This window comes from Epinephelus fuscoguttatus, linkage group LG1, assembly GCF_011397635.1.
Source record: "Epinephelus fuscoguttatus linkage group LG1, E.fuscoguttatus.final_Chr_v1".
Lineage (NCBI taxonomy): Eukaryota > Metazoa > Chordata > Actinopteri > Perciformes > Serranidae > Epinephelus > Epinephelus fuscoguttatus.
This window is the reverse complement of record NC_064752.1, coordinates 19,679,693-19,697,562: the sequence shown is the minus strand read 5'-3', so window position 1 is coordinate 19,697,562 and position 17,870 is coordinate 19,679,693. Positions and strand designations below refer to the sequence as shown.

Genomic DNA, 17,870 nt, shown 5'->3' with positions numbered 1-17,870 from the left:
CAAGATGGAAAGGAGCCACCAGCTATAGCAGCACTGGGGGTTTTGGACAAGGGGACAGAAAACTAGCTAACATGTCACTGTAGCGTTAACCAATACAAACACATGACAACAATGTCAGTATGGAAGGAGGTTGTGGCTATGACAAATAAAATATGGTTAAAGAAACAGTTTGACATTTTGGGAAATGTGCTTATTTGCCTTCTTGCTGAGAGTTACATCCTTTTCCCATCAAAATTCTCAGGTATATGCAGGTTTTTTAAATGGGGGAAGACACACTAAAAGTAGGAGACAGGCTCCTTTACTAATGCAGATGTAAGACCATCCAGACAGCAACAGTATTGATGGTGCAGAAAAGTGTTGTTTTATCTCTTTCACCTGCAGGCCTGAGCAAAAATATACAAGCTATAGCAACACCAGGCACACATACATGTACATGCTTTTACCTCAACAGGGGCCAGACTGAACAACGCCCTTCCTTTTATGGCCTAGTAGGGTCACAGACAGGTTATTGTGCTGTTTAAACCAAATATAAATGAAAGGAAATGGGCATGTACAGTATAATGGCTACCAGCAAGTGTGTCTGTCAGTTGTTTTTTCACTGGTTTGGACGTCATGAACATGCCAGAAAACAGGTTAGTATACGGTAGAAAGCAGCATGGAGGCCAGTGAAAAATGTTTCAGTGGTTACTTCTGTTTTTCATATCTGTTACGTATCAAGTCTCTCTCTAAAACTCAGTGGCAACTAATTTGGAACAATGTTTGAATGCAGATTGGACAGAGAGGGATGGAATTTGTGGTGGTGAATTCACATCCACACTCTCATCAAGTGCAATGCTAAAGCTGCTAACTTTCTGAGTATGTGTGTTTGTGCCTTTGTGTCATTCTATGTCCCCTCTCTTAATGCTGAGGTTTTTACAGATTCCTTAACACAACACTAGCGAAAGTCTTCATGATTTGAGTCACGAGGTGGAATACTGATCAGTCAATCTGATCAGAGCCGATCAGATGAAATCGATGGATGAGAGGATCAGCTGTTTGTGAGTGAAAGCTTTTTCAAGATTATTTTTTTTGGCTTTTTTCCTTTAATGACACGACAGATTAGCATTGGGGCTACAGTAAAGACAATGCCTTTGCACATGGGATGCCCACCCCAACCACTGAGCTACTGGACATCCCGAAAGCAAACTCTGCAGCAATCGCGTTATCGTTAAGGGCCGCTGCAAATAAATCAGTGTGTAGGAAGCCCTGCAAACATTTCAAATAACTCCCTTGCATACTTATTGCTAGTGTGCCATCAGTAAAGCTACAACATGCCAGCGATGGCATACTTTTTGAGGGTGCTGACCTCTGCTTCAGACCTTCAGCCAGAATCAGGCTTGCTGTTCCCCCTGCTTCCAGTCTTCAACCAAAGGTAGCTTAACATTTACAATACAAAAATGAGAGCAGTATCTATCTTCTCATCCAACTCTCGACCAGAAAACAAATAAGCGTATTTCCCAAAATGTCAAACTATTCCTTTAAGGTAGGGATGCTGGGCTGATGGATGGTGTGATTTGGCTGTGAGTGACGTTGACGACATTTAGGTTGTGCTAATCTAATACGCTCAACTATTTCACTGCAGCCTCGGCTCAATTTTGGTAAACATATTGTTTTGGCAGCGAGTATGAGGTATATATAAAAACAAACAATAATAAGACAAGCCTTAAGCGGCTGCGATACCCTGGAGGCCTGATAGATAAGAAAGGCTGCGGAGAATTTCTCCACCGTACCGTTCCTTCGGCCAAAGCTGAGATGACGTTCCCCAGGGCAGACAGAGACTTGTTGATGTTCTTGGCCTCATCCAGCACTGCTCCCTCCGCACCTGTCTTACTGACCTGACACAGATACACACACACACACACACACACACACACACACACACACACACACACACACACACACACAGCAGGAATTAGCTCATAAAGTACATCATCAGCATAAAAATGTCATTAGGGAAACCATGTTTATTTTCATGTAATGCTTTATTTTACAGGTCCTGTAGTTTGGTTTTAATTTCCTACAAATGACATGATCTGTAACTTTAAATTCATACGAAGGTTCCTGGAGATAACTGTGTAATTTGGTACTAATTATAGGGAAAACGCAGACAGTGTTCAGTTGGTACACTTCCAATTAATTAATTATAATTAATTGCGAGTGAAAGAGTCTTCTATTCAGTGCACAGCTGGTGACTTGAGCATCCAGAAATGTGAAATGTGTATACAGGCAAGCACACAAGTAAACATATCTGATGAATAAAGTTTTCAATAATCAACAAATACTGCTCATGAATTTTTCCAGATTTAAATGGAGCAATTCAAGTCTCTGTCAGTCGACAACTTAATATCAACTTAACTCAAATAACAGTCTCAGAATTCTTTTTCTATTTTCCTGATAATGCGTGCCAAAAATCACACATTACTTTTTAGAAAACGGAGGAAAGGAAGGAAATTACACACCTGTGAAAGAAAGCACTTCTGTGTTGTACTGTAAATTGTTAAGAACACTTGAAGTCAGCCAGCTTTTGAGAAGGTTTGTGCCAGAGACACTTCAACAGGGAAGTCACACCATATTGTCTCAAAATCGTCATGGGATACAATTATTTACAGCGAGATAATGAGGAGCTTAATTATAGAGGAGAGAAAGTCATCCTATCAAAGCCTTCTGTGGAGCATGCACCAGCTTCCTGTTCAGCCAATATTTTTTGTATCAGCCTGAGAAGTTGTTGGAGCAGAACCATTTCCTCCATCATCCCCAGGGATGACCAACACAACTTAAAGATGCAGCATCAGCACTTAATAGCTACAAAGCACTGCCGTCAGCATCTGTATGGCCATCTACTACTCTAACCGCACACTACTCTATATTTTGTATCAATACTATAAACACTAGACTCCTGCCAGGAGGTATCGCGCTCAGCCTTGTCTCTAAATGTATTTTCTATCTGCTTTTTGGAGTATGACCTATGTCCTGGAGATAATTCGTTTTATAGATGGTGCGATGAGGCGAGCTGACTCAGATTTCACCTGAAGGCCTTGAAACAAGAGGACAATTAGTTGCTTGTGGCACTCTCCTCAATTTGACCTCTGTCTTGGCTGAAACCTGCTTTAGAGCTTATCTGAACGGAGGAAAACAGAGTTTATTACTACTTACTCAGAAAATGATTTTTTGTCTCCATCAGCAGAACCGATTGGATTCCTCAAAATGAGCAAACACTAAACCTGACATTGCATCAGCTATGGAAAAAAACATAAGGCATCTAAGACAGATAATGTAGAACTTAATGAAAATTCAGTGCAGTGTTATAAAGTGAGTGCTTTAAAATGCTCTACGTGTGAAGCTCAGAGCTTTAATGCATTGTTTATCTGCTTCTTTGATGTCTGAAAACACCTTTATTGAGAAAAGGTGTCCCAGTGTTGCAAAATCCTGCTGACAGTGAATGTTGAGAGTTTATAGCAGTGCGAAGCCCTACTTTTAATGTTTTTTTTAGATGAAATTTCTCTTTTGTCCTACCTTCTCACTCCCAGCTAGGTCGACCAGGTACAGCTTCCCACACAGCTTCTGTTCTGTCTCCACATGTTCTTGTTTGATGTTTATCAGGAAGATGCTGTGACTGCGGGAACTGTGCTCATTCATGTCTGAAGAATAAAGTGCAGAGACGAGAGGAGAGACTCTAATTCAGACTCCTTGTGTGAAACGTCATTCGGTGTATTATTCCCCACGGCAGGGGTTGTTGAGCAAGATGTTCCCTTTGCAGCTCATCATGTGTTTCTCACCTTTGCACCTGGAAATTGTTATACTTAAACTGTGAAAAAAAAACCTGACATGAAACATCTGACAGAGTGAGCGTCAAAGCTTAACAAGGATTAAAAGAATGACTCACTGGTGACTGCAACGTGACGGTTGGCCTTCCCTTCATCTATGACATCCATCACTTCCTCTGGGCTTGTGACAAAGCGCTCCGTGCAGCCCTTAGTGAGAGAAACACACGTGCAAACATTCATTTGCGCTGTGAGGAAAAGAAACCATCCACACATACCTGTACAGCACAAGCACCAACAAACACACTGTATCTGCTTATGAATGCTCCCACATGCACAATCACTTTAAGTTTAAAGGCATGAACATACGGTATGCTTGTGTCTGAACAAATACAGACACATCAAATCTTACAAAGATTGACATTTGCTTTTCTGAAAATCAGTATCCTAAAACTTCAAAGCAAGAGTTCAACATTTTGGAAAATTCACTTATTCACTGTCTGGCATCAGTTATGTTCGCTGGATGAGAAGACTGCCACCACTTAAAGCTGCAGCCAGCAGCCTGCTAGCTTAGCTTAGCTAGACTGAAAACAAGGGGAATCAGTTGGCCTAATTTTACCAAACCATGACAAAACCCCCCTGCCAGCATGTTATATTCATTTGTTTCATCTGTACATAAACTAATAAAAAACTATGATTCACGACTTTTTGGAGGGTTGTGTCTGAGACAACTTTTTGGCCCTGAACAGTTACAACCAGCAGAAGAAGTTACCAGTCGCACCAAGAAATAGGTCAGCTCATAATCCCCATTACACGACATACTACAGATTAAACAAATAGGATAAAACATGTCAAATTAAGATCTGGTTCATTATGTATAAATTCAAGGTTTTTATATCATTCTGTAGCTTCCCAGTAGTGTTTCTTTTGTATTCAAATCCAAACATTTAAATTTTGGTTGAAGTATGTATGTTTTAGCATCAAAATGCTATTTGCCCAAGCCATTCTAAAAATGATTCCCATGTGACCTAACGTAAGTTTTTGCATGATGATGTTGCTACATTCGCTCCCCAGTTCACCTGTGCCTCTTTGTAACTGAACAAAGCTTTCTTTGAGACTTATGTGTTAGCACTCTTTTAAATTAGCTACATTCCACTAACCCCCCTAAGTGGCATGAATGGTAAGTCACAAGTGGAGGCAGTGGTAGATCAGCAACTCCAATGTTCCATCAGGTAAAATTACTGGCTTTCAAAAAGAGAAATGTATATAGAGCCAGAATGTGCAACGCTTGTTTTCAACATTCAGAATTAATTACGTTTTTGGCTTCGGGCTTTGGCTTTGGTTCCCTGTCAGAAAGGGCTGTTTGACAGCAGGGTAAAGCAGTGGACATATTGCACTGATTGTGAATGAGTAGCTTGTACATCCCCACTTCAAAAAACTGCTTTTTGCTAATGTCTGAGTGGAAGTTTCCATTTGAAAAACCCGGCAAAATGCTGATGGACCCGCCCTTTAAGGACTGTTAGAGGTGCTGGTGAGGCACCCGAGGAAGTGCTTGGCTTTGAAGCCAATTTTCGAGGTAGCCAAAAAGTGGACTCATAACTCCTGAGTTCATCATGGCCCAAAAAGACTTTTTCCCATAGAGCGTCACAAACGCAAAATGACTCACTCCACTATCGAGATTAAATCCATACAGTCTGATAATATTTGTAAAGTCTAAAAGAGCTGTAAAATTAAATCATATCCCCATTCAAGTTCGCAGAGCGCTAAACCAGAAGTGGGTGGCACTGGCTTGGCTGGCGGAAGCACCATCGATCACCTGGGTAATTTCATACCACAAAAATAGAGCTTTTTTGGCTTCAAGCACCACTGAGCAACTTTTCAATGCTATATCCAGGTCTCTTAATAAATCCATGGGTGCTCCTGGGGGGAATCTCACAGAGCCAGGCTCATAGCAGCTTCCCCATTTCCAGTATTTGTGCTAAACTAAGCTAAGCTAAGCTAATCGGCTACTTGCCATAGCCTTGGTTATATTTAAAAGACAGATATGACAGTGGTATCAATCATCTCATCTAACTCTCCAACAGGAAGCCAAAGAGCTTATCTTCCAAAATGTCAAACTATGGTATTCTCTTGACATGCGCCTATAACAGAAACTAAATCTCCATAATAAGAGAACAGAATTCAAAGTGAATCATGTCAAACTGCAGATGACTCACCTTCACATAAGGAACTCTGTATTTGTCTTCATGCACCGACAGATTGGTTTTTGTCACTAGGATGTGAGGGAAAGAGGTCATTATGTTACCAAAAGCATTATCTGTTTGTGTGTGCATGTGCAAATGAGCATCTACACGTGAATGTGTTTCACTCTTGGCACAACTTTAATCTGACCTGACGACGTTTCCCTTTATATCTGTGAGTCAAACTCTGCTAATGCAGTGTTAAAAAAACATGAAGCCCTTGCTATCAATGTTTTTAATGAGACTGAACTATTTTTGCCAAAGTCACCGAGAGGTTAAGCAGATGCCTCTGCTAATGTCAGTGAACAAAATACTAATTTTTTGGCCGAGCCATTTATTGGCCCCAATTCCTGCATTAGTCATTTCACATTTGAAAGTCCTATCTTGTCGATGATGATTAAATTTCAGCAGATTGTGGAGGCTGCTTTTTTTCTTTTGCTTGGAGACGCTATGCCAGTGAGTGTCCGTGTTTGTGTGTTTTATCACCCTACAGCCACTTTTTCTCTTCGCAAATACCTCCACAGGGTGTTGTTCTCTGTTCTGCCTCGATTCATCTCGCTTGTTGTCGACTCCTTTTTTTTGTTCATAGCTTAAAATGTTCCTCAGCTGCTGCGAACTCCCCTGCATACAAATGGGGGCTTTCACCACTGTCTCTGGCTCGATTAAAGATGTAATCACAAGGATGCTGCCTACGGCTCCCTGTCCGGGCCTCTTCATCATTTTACACTGGTTTTATATCTCAGTGATGTGACTATGAACTGCAATGTTGAGGTGCTTCTGTGTGTACAACGCGCAAAACCACAGTGCTTTATTGTCTGAAGCAGAAAAGTATAAAAGGAAGTGGGGTACACATAATAATAAATAAAAACCTCAAGACGCTATATCAACACAATATTGTTAATGCACTAAGCCTACTTGGTGAGTACAGCGAGCTCTGAGCTTTACTGCTTTATTTTTGATTGATGTTCAACGCTAGCTTTTAAAAAAAAAACAAAAAAAAAAAACAAGCAGACAAGGTTTAGGTACTTATAGCCCTGAGTTGTCTGCAGTCTTTCTCTCAGGCTGCATACAGCCTTCATTAATAAGACAGAGTAAAAGAAGTCCACACTCTCTACTCTCCCTACTGCAAAGTATTATTTTTTTCTTAACTGCTTTCTTCTCTCATCAGGATTGTGGCAGCAGGTCCGTAAGAGGAAAATAAGATTTCAAAAAATGAAGTGTCCCCCCATCCCGTGACAAAATTACTGCCTTGATGACAACATTACAGTCTATTTGTATGGGGCTATGAATGTAGCTGTAAGGGTTTGAATTTCCAACTGTGTACTGCAAGAAAACTGCACAGTATTAACTAGTGCTGCACCCTAATAGTTGACCAAACGTTAGTCAACCAGAAAGGTCATTAGTCGGCAAGATTTCATTCGTCGCTTAGTTGCAGAACAAAAAACAAACAAATGTGAAACTATATTAGGAGCTGCACCTTGTCAAAGTAAATCAAAACCTATATGACTGGACCATGTGGGAATTTAACTTGAAAGGACAGACACAGAAAGAGGCCACGCTCAGCAGTCAGACAGGACTCACGTTAATTTACAGGGCCGGTACCTGTGGTTATTACACAAGCTAGTTAATAACATGTCGGCCAGGAAATCCAAAGTGTGGGATCATTTTGAGAAGGTGAAGGACGAACCCAAGGTGATATGTAAACTCATCTTCATTGGTCGACTACAAACATGACGTATCATCTGAAACATGGAAGCAGCTACATGCCCATTAGCCACTTAGCACAATCATTACTGCTTTGCCGACAGCGTCATTAACAGGCAGCTCACTCAGTGTGTGACGTGCACTTGTAGATAAAATATAGGCCTATATTAATGAAGGTTCATTAGTACGGTTTTGTATTTCTCTGTAATGTAGCACAGTGTTAACAATGTTACTGATACTATTCTTTCTCACAGCTTCAACTCAAACCACTGTGTTGCCCCGCCCAAAATATATCATTTAATAATTAAATTAATATCATAAACATGTGGGCAACTAGTCGACTAATGGCCCTAAATAATGAGTATCGGTCGACTACAAAAATTCTTATTCAGGGGCAGCCCTAGTATAAACAAATATAAGCTGTGTTTTCAGTGTTATAGAGTCACGTGTTCAGTGCATTGACACACCATCCAGCAGATCCCGGATTTTATCCATGTAGATCTCAAAGTAGGAGACCTGCAGCAACACACAAAAAAGCAGAAGGTAATCTTTTGAATAAAATGGAGAGACACAATAGATACAGACAGAGAAAGGATGTAAAGGAGGATCATTGAGCAAATATGCAAAATGATGTCGCAGTAATCTGTCCTCCTGTGGGTCTGGCAAGGTATTATCCTCTATTAGAAGACTGTTGTGTAAAAGGGAAAAAAAAGCACAATAAATGTTGCGGGATTATCATGGTTTATATATCATGATTTATTGATGCTTGGCTGCTTCCACTCAGCCCATCCATGTGAGGATTACATCAGAGGCCCAAGCTGTATTCCCACTGAATGTATCATACAGTAACATTGAGCATGTGCATCCCTGTGTGACCACAACTGCACGCTTGATCACACAGACACACATGGAAATTCATACCAACCTTTATGTGAAACTCTAGGTTCTCATCCATAGCAAATATATGTTCGAAAATGTCCTCTGCGATGCGGGGGATGATTCCCATTCCCTGGGGATCGTGTAGGTTCCCCTGCGAGAAGAAAGAGACAAGATGAGAACATGTGAGTGAAGAGTAGGATAAATGCAGACCTGGGGATGAATTAAGTGGAGAGAATAGTAAAAGAAAGGAGAGCAGAGAGGCTTTTGACTTGAAAAGGAACAGGGTTGTTTCCCAGAGAGAGTTGTAAAGGAGGTTAGTTCCCACAGAAGGCTGGGAAAGAGAGATAGTGAGCGATGACAGTGATGGAGGGAGATGTACTGTCAGAGGAGAACAGAGGAGAATATACTCTATTAAAAAAAAACGTGTATGTGTGTGTGTGTGTGTGTGTGTGTGTGTGTGTGCGTCCATGCGTGCGTGTGCCACACCAAGAGGTCTACTTTTGAATTATTTAGTGATACTGTACCTCCATAGTGTGTGTTTTTCCAGAGGATGTCTGCCCATAGGCAAAGATGGTCCCATTGTATCCACCCAGTACATCTATAATGAGAAAAGAAGACACACAAAGCATGTTACAGAAAAAGAAAAGTCTGTGAAAATGGAGAATGGCAGTAAGAGCGCCAAACAAAAACAACATTCAACACAATTGCAGATTTCAGCCAGCCAGGTATGAAAACAATAAGACAGGAAGACAGACAAAGACAAATATCTTTAACCTTTGCGCCAAAGACAGATCTGACTGTGCCACATAAAGCCTGTGTGCACTGAAAGGTACGTGGTATTTAAGCTTGGTTAGGTGCTGAATGACCTCTGTGGCTGCACACAATAAACAATGTCCTACCTGCAGCGTTAAAGTCACCAGGAGGCACTCGGTGAAGTAGCAAGCAAGTATGGATGTATTATTTTCTCCCTCCATTCATCTGATAGGAGCGGCGGTGAAAACAACACGTTCTGTTGAGGTTGAGGTTATAAAGCAGCTCACTGCTGAATGTCATATTGCTGACACAGTCTAATAAACCCCTGTGGTAAAAGTCAAATATGGATAAAGAAAAACAATTCACCCTGAGAGGCTGGCTGCCACAGGTTAGCTGACCACAGACTAATCATAAAGGCTCCGGCTGCAACTCAGCCGCCAGAGTAAATGTTGCCATTGCACTTTTCTGTAAACCATGGATATGTTACATTTGTACTTTTTATATGTAGCAGTTACACAGAAACAGTTTCTGTCTGTTTTTATTTTCAAATTTATGATTTGACAACGCTGTGGTTAACATGTGGTTAGGTTTAAGCATGAAAACCACTTGGTTTGGGTTGGGAAAACATCATGTTTTGGCTTAGAATATCCAGTTTGGTCACCGCAAACGGGGCTAGAAGTATCCCAAGCTCTCATCAAAAACATGCCCGGCTTTGTAACTAAAAACATGGCTGAAAATGTCCAGCTCTCTCGTTAAAAAATACCCGGTTTTGTCGCTACAAACATGGCAGGAAATGTCTCATCCTCTCGTTAAAAAATACCCTGTTCGTAATTACAGACATGGCTGGAAATGTCCCATCCTCTCGTAAAAAAATACCCTGTTAGTAATCACAAACATGGCTGGAAATGTCCCATCCTCTCGTTAAAAAATACCCGGTTTTATCGCTACAAACACGGCAGAAAATGTCCCATCCTATCGTTAAAAAATACCCGGTTCGTAACTACAAACATGGCTGGAAGTGTCTCGACTTATCATTAAAAATACCCAGTTTTGTTGCTACAAACATGGCTGGAAATGTCCTGACATCTCTTTCACCATCCACTTCACCTGTTAAAAAAATATAATCATATACATGTAATCTGAACTACATCACTTTCTGAACGTTGATATGATAAGCATGAAACATACAAATGGAACATATCCGTGGTTTGCAGAAACATACAATGCAACCATTTCATTCTGGTGACTGGGTTGAACAATGAGACACCCTTCCTTCCCTCTCCTCCTCTCCTGTGGTGCCTTTACTCTTGCAGCTCTCAGCTGAGCCACGTCTTCCGCTGCCTCCGCGCTGGTCATACTGAGACCGAAACACAGTGTGACACATAATAGAGCAAAGAATAATGAATCTATTTGAGGGAAAACAAAAGGACTGAGACACACTGATTGATTTGCAGCCTCTAATTGTGCAAACAAACATTTCAACACTACTGTGTCTTCATCAGAGTCAAAGACGTTAAAGACAAAAAATCAGGTATCTCTTCAAGACACAAAGATAGAACACAATAAGTACAAGCACTGCATCCATCACGTGTAACAAATTAAAGGAAACATGACAAATTCAGTCCTTCATTTAGGCTAAAGGGTTCAACTGTCTAAAGAGCATGAATCCAATATGCCTCTCTGCAGCAGTGAGTTGATAATGTCAACACCCCAAGGAGAGGATGACATTTTTCTTTTCCCCAGGACTTTAATGCAGAGAGAATAAAGAATATGTCTCTGAACGGAAATAATGACAGTCAGAGATAAGACTGCTACACAACATGAGACTACCACAAAGGAAAAACACATAAGTAACAGTCAGTAAGAGTGTGAGAGAAGGACAGTGAGGAAGCAAAAATAAGAGGCAGCAAAACAGAAAAAAAACCCTGACAGAACGACCAAAAGAAAAAAGGAGAGAATGTGTAAACATGAATATGTCTCCAAACCAGCTTTCTCTGGCCTTGCTCGCCCTCTCCGTTACCCTTTTCCCCTGACACATTTCAAATCTCACTTTTCATCTCATTCCTTCATTTTGCTAAAGCCCCAACCTCGAGTTTTTCCAACCCTGCGCCGCGATTCATCTTGCCTTTTTATTTCGTCGTTCCTCGGCCTACTCGGTAATCTCACACTCTGCAAGTAATCTCTCGCACCAAATCAATCTCTTTTTCATGCTCCATCTAGAGCTAGTTCAGTGGAGTTCCACATTCGCTTTGAAGGTGGCACAAAAATGAGACCCTAACAGGGGGGCAGTAAAGAGAGGCAGACGGAGGGAGGGGCGAAGGAAAGAAGATTCGACTCTCGACTGGTTTCGTTTGATCTAGGGACTTCTGGATATGCCAGTTCCGCCATGCTGTGATGAGCATGCATCCTGTTAATCTGTGCATGTTGATGCTCATACCTGTAAGTCATGTGACCACATTATGTCATGGAAATTGGTTTTCTCACTGCTAATGCATGCAGTCAGTGAACAGAGCATAAAACTGACAAAGCTGATACTCATGTATATGGTGATTTGCGATGTACTGGCTTTCTCTCTCCACTTTTGTGTCTGTCTCAAAAAAGCAAACCACTGACATGGCTCACCTTTCACGATCTGCTTGGCGCAGGTGTTGTAGACCTGTAACTGAGTGGCATTCGTGGGGAACACCTGGTCAAACACGTAGGGCTTCCCCTGTGGAGAGGAACACAAGAACAGTCAGCAACACAACACAGACAGTTCAAAGAGTTGCTTCACATTGTTGTCAACACCTCACCCTCCCCTGTGACTCCCTGTGAAAACCCGCCCTGGGAAGTTTGTGAAGCAGAGCACAAGGTGTGTGTGTTTGCGAGCAAAAGGAAGACTTCCCATCATGTTTATCTGCAAAACATTATGCAAAGCCATATTGCCACTATAAAAAAGACCCACATCAATATTTCCTTTTACACACAGAGACATGCTTTATAGATGCTGTGTCCATCTGTGTGTAGTCGTCTTGAGTAACAGCGCATATTTCACATTAAGTGGCCCATCTGTCTCTTCTGGGAGGTATGTATCCTGTCTTTGCATCTGATTTTATTTGTGTGTGTTTTTGCACCATGGAGAGCAGTGGGTGTTTTGAATGAGCGCAGCATGAGGCCTCAGGCGAAAGGGCTGTCCCCAAGAGAGACAGAGAAAGAAATCACATCTGAGGTGAAGCCATTAGTGGCAGCGTTCAAGGACTTGAGGAGTAAAGTGATGGAGTGGAGGAGTAGAGCAGAAGAGTGGAAATGCAGAGACGGCAGAGGAAAAGTAGATGACCTGAAACTAGTGAAGGCATGTGAGAGAGACAGTGCAAAGAGAAAAACACAGAAAGAGAGAAGGAATAATGAAGTCTCTCTTTTTGTTTTTACTGAATCAAGTGTCAGTTAACCAGCCTGTCACTCAGTGAGAAACCAAACAAGTCAGCCAGCCAGCTGAATACCAGCCACTAAACAACTCAAGCAGCCAACCAGCGATGTGCTAATTCAACACTCACAGGCTTGGACTGTCACTCAACCAATTAATGAACCAGCAAGCATCTTTGCACTGAAATGTCAGTTCAACCAAATATTCAGCCACTCTGTCCAACACAGTCAGTCACACAAGTTCCGGTGATGGAGCGACTGTGAGCTGTCTAGGCTCCTAAATAAAAAATACCTGACTGCTGAAGGCAGTGTGTGTATGCATATATGTATGTGTGTGTGGGCAGAAGTAGAAATGTGTATAAAATTTACAGTAGCAGTGTGTGCAATTGTACAAAACAGCCTGGGCCACCCACAAACCCTGCAGACATCCACTGTGAGAAGCACTGTGGAGGCTATCTGACCTTCACAGTATTGTTAAACTCACATTTTTCCACTCTGCGGTTGTATTGATTGCATGACTAACCTTTTCAGCATTGACGGTATATGCTGAGCTGTATAACGTAGGTATGCTGACACTAATGGTGTAACATCTCTGTACAAGTTTGCCAAACTTTTCAGTGCAAAGTAGTGCCCAGTATGAAACGCTTTACTTTTTTTTCTTAAAGAGATAGTTTGCCAATTTCCAACCTGTATAGTATATGTAACTGAACTGTGATGAACTTCCCCCCAGCTTGCCAGTGCCCAGATCTGTCTGGTCATTACCAGGCAGCTCTGGGACTGTTGATCGAACCAGAGATGCTCTATAACAACTTATCAATGGTCTCTGCTCAAGCTACCATAGATGTAAAATAATAAGGAACCACAGGGATTGTACTTTGTCATTTATGAGGCAGGTCGCCTGCCTGCTCCCATCATGGACACAAGGAGTGTAGAAGTGGATTGAGAGAGAGCCGCCCCAACCAAACTTAGATCAAACAGTAAAATTAGACAGACATTCATTCATTTTTCGTAACCACTTATACTGTTAGGGGTCGCAGGGGTGCTGGAGCCTATCCCAGTGGACATTAGGCAAGAGGTGGGGTACACCCTGGACAGGTCGCCAGACTGTTGCAGGGCTGACACATAGGGACAGACAAACATTCATGCTCATATTCACACCTACAGCTTATTTAGAGTCATTAATTAACCTGCATGTCTTTGGACTGTGGGAGGAAGTCAGAGTGGCTGGAGAAACCCAAAAACCCTAAATTAGACAATGCTGATAAAATATAAACCAATATTCTGTTGCTACATGGTCTAGGCCAATTCTCGCCTAAAATCTTATCAGGAGCATATGCTTGTTGTTTAATTGTAATAAGTTTGTGAACAGGAAGTGGCCGCCATACTGTTTCAATGTATCGTGAAAAACAGCGGCGGTTGAAAAACTGGTAAAACTAGGTAGTGCTGACAAGATGTGAACCAAAACTGCTTAGCCTGTTTCTGACATAAATTGTTCTCAGAAACGTACATTAGATTATCATTTATTTGTAATTTGAGATTGTTAGCCGGCCACCATATTGCTTCCTTCTTTTTAAAACTTCCTTTATTCAATTAGCATAAAGAATACAAAAGGAGGGAGGAGTACAATTATAAACAAGAATGACAAAGAACAAGGGGTACAAATACACTTAAAATTAAGAAGAGGTTTTTAAGACATTGTGAACACACATACTCCTGGTGGCTTTTTAATTTGTCAGTCCTTTTAGTGTTTCTAACTGCAGTTTCATTTCGTGCTTGAAGGGGTGGATAATGGGCTTCCTTTCAGACCATTTGCTTAAATGGATGAAAAACTTTCCATATAAAATGAGCGGATTCAGTATGAATATATGATCTAAAAAAATAACATCTAATTTCTGTGAATCTAAGTTCCACACATCATTTTAAAAACATGTTTAACATCAATATGGAATAATTTTACATGAATGCATTCATAAAATAAATGTATAATTGTTTCTGTGCCAGTTTTACAGAACACACAGGATTCAGAAAGATCATTTCTTGCCTATAGTTTTATAAAAACTGATTTGTTAATAGATTAAGTCTATAATTTTACAATACATTTCACTAACCTTATTGTTGACTAAGTATATGTTGTAATACCATAGTGCTTCCTGTAGTAAAAGTGCCAAGCTTGCATTACGTCAACCACCAGCAGGAGTGTTTGTTGGTCTGGTGTGGTGCAGTGCATTCTGGTAGTTGTAGGTTTTCTACCTCTTGAGCAAAAGCAAATGCCACAGCCCTTTTCCTCTGTTTTCTCTTGTCATGTAGCACAAATTTCAAAAGTCTTTGCATCTTTCTACTGCAAACCAAGTTTCATGCAAAGATCATTTTTCCAGCAGTGACATTCGTCTCTAATGGCATTTTGTCTTTATTTGATAGTATGACAGTAAAGAGAGACAGAAAAAATAGCCTAAATGATGATAAATCAGGTAATAATGTGCAACAAAGGTTCTCAGCTGAACCAGAACTGTCACATCTTAAACCACGTAACCACCCAGACACTGATTTATTTGTATAATTGTTGGAAAGTGCATTGCATCAAATTGCATCATTTCGCTTCAAATAAAACAAATAAAAGTGTGGGGTCCTAACGCAACCAGACATTGGACTCAGCTTTGGTCTTGACCCTTAATTATAGAGAAGTGACTCAGCTACATCTCTTTCAAGCCCGCAGACTTCTCAAAGGGTACTTCATCTTATGACTGACAAGAAAGGTCTCTTATGTAAAGTGGATGTAGTGTATAATGGACAGGATTTACATTGGCCACAAACCAGCAGCTTTATATTCTATCCTTATTGTCAAGAGGGTTATATGGTGAGTAGGAAGTGGGAGCTCCACGTTACATAAGCAAGTCATTAAATCCATACAAGCTCTGTGAGTCTTGTTCTGTTCATGCCCCTGTGCTAAGAAAGAGAAGACGATGTTCCCATGAGGGAAACACATCATTATTGTTATTATTATTTGGATAGAAAGACACTTCGTTGATCCCACAGGGAGAAAGATCACAAAAAAAGTTAGGCATTAAAAATGTTTAGAAATAGGAAAAAAAGAGCTGCACCAACATGCTGCAACACACGATGCAGCATCTCGTATGTTATTATTTCTGACTGGTCTTAATATGCTCACCAATTGCCTTATAAATGCATTTTACCGTTACATAATCTGCAATAAAGAAAATGACATTTTTCTGCCCTTTATATAAAAGCCACACAACTCGGTAGGATGCTCTAAACTGTGATTATGTTTGCACCAGCAGTCTGGGATAAAATACACCAATAATCCCCTGCACCTCCAAGTATTACATATGGGCCCCGCCGCTTCTCAGCTTTTTAAATGACACATTCAACAACAAGCCTGACACAAAATCCCAGTGCACACAAATATATCAGTGGATTGAATGAAAAGTTCCGTTACAGGCTTTCAAGGATGAATTCTTCTGCAGAATAACTCACAATTTATCATGTTCCCTTTACAGTTCACAGGCACATTACTGTGTTAGTATTCCAGTCACATTCCATTTTAACGCTTTGAAGAATTTTCACCATTGTAGGGCGTACAAAACTGTCACACTGTTAATTGTTTACGATGATCAATAATGCATTATGGGGTGTGATTTTGAATAATGACAGTTTTTTATGATGTCAATATCTTACACAGGCTGAGAGCAGCGACAACACAGCAGGGAAGAAAAATTAATTTGACACAATAATCTGAAGGCATGTAGGCTGTGAAGCTGTGAAAGCCATGAAACAGAAATAAAAGTAAGTTATTTCTGTTTCACAGCTTGAATAAATGCCTTCAAATTACTGCTACAAATTACTTTGTAAAACTTTAATTTACCAGTTTGTAATCACAAAATGTGTTCTGTGAGCTTTCTTACCCATTTGAACAAATAAATGAGTAATATGTGTTATAATAAGTTAATTCACATTTATCTAAATATATGTGATTTAAATGTAGATTAACCACCAAATCACATTAATACAACTGGAGTCAATTACCCTTAACCACTACTCTGCTAAGCTAGCTTTTTAGTTAGCAAGTTTGACATGACATGTTTGTCTGCTGTTACTTTTCTTTTCTCTGTTATTATTAACACTAGTTAGCTACTACCCTATTTAAAAACTCAATTACTAACATCATGAAGCATCAAAATGTTTTTTTTCAATAACAGAACAAGTAGAAAAGGGGCTTAAACTAAGTTTAGCTGGGGCTATCTGACCAGTTAGCTTTAGCTAGTTTTAGCTAGCTTTAGCGCAGTCACTGCAGTTTGGTGTTTGTTTACCTCTGTTTTGCAGTCTTTTTTTCACTTAGAGCTATCATATCATTATTCTTTATTTTGTAAAACTTATGTCAGTAGTGAGCTTCTAGTTTTAACTCAGTTTTGACCAATTTTTGGTTTAGGGCTTCAACTATAGCCAGAATAACTGCTAGCATTGTACGTTTCTACAAACCACAGACATGTAACTTTTGTACATTTTTATTTGGTGGATGCGTTGAAATGTTTTGTTTCTTAACATTTCAGCAACACTGGTTAATATGTGATGATGATGAGGTACAAAAACAACTTTGGTTACGGTTTGGAAAAGATGATGTTTTGGCTTAAACACCCTGTTTTTGGTGGCACAATCAACTGGAAATGCTGTTGATGTCTCGCTAAAAAACACCTTTTGCTGTTTTGTTTAGTTTAGTTTAGTTTAGTTTATCAGATTTATAACAGTGTGCAATGACATCAGTTTTTTACGAGAAATTGAGGCACCGGTAGTGTAGTGGATAGTGCTGGCGCCCCATGCACAGAGGCATCGCCTCGCTGCAGCGGCCATGGGTTTGAATCTGGCTCACAGCCCTTTGCTATATGTCAGTCCCCACTCTCTCTCTCTGTCTCCCCCTTTCACTCACTGTCCTGTCATTAAAGGCAAAAAGCCCAAAAAAATAATCTTTTAAAAAAAAAAAGACACAATAAATAAAAATAAAATTAAAGGTGCAATGCAGACTACAGTAAATCCATGTGCCTAGTATAACAGAAGCAGTATGTACACACTGCACCCTACA

At 40.4% G+C, this 17,870-nt stretch overlaps 1 protein-coding gene across 2 annotated transcripts in view; it reads right to left on the bottom strand.

The window, feature by feature from the left end:
- Positions 1-17,870, bottom strand: part of kif5ab (kinesin family member 5A, b) — a 101,915-nt gene that overhangs the window by 58,648 nt on the left and 25,397 nt on the right. For both annotated transcript variants that reach the window (XM_049585905.1, XM_049585914.1), the window contains exons 2-9: positions 11,999-12,086; positions 9,148-9,221; positions 8,670-8,774; positions 8,212-8,260; positions 6,017-6,072; positions 3,923-4,010; positions 3,553-3,677; positions 1,770-1,874 (exon numbers count right to left, since the gene is read on the bottom strand). In XM_049585905.1, the coding sequence (XP_049441862.1) occupies positions 1,770-1,874; positions 3,553-3,677; positions 3,923-4,010; positions 6,017-6,072; positions 8,212-8,260; positions 8,670-8,774; positions 9,148-9,221; positions 11,999-12,086 (690 nt within the window). The remainder of the gene's footprint in view (positions 1-1,769; positions 1,875-3,552; positions 3,678-3,922; positions 4,011-6,016; positions 6,073-8,211; positions 8,261-8,669; positions 8,775-9,147; positions 9,222-11,998; positions 12,087-17,870) is intronic.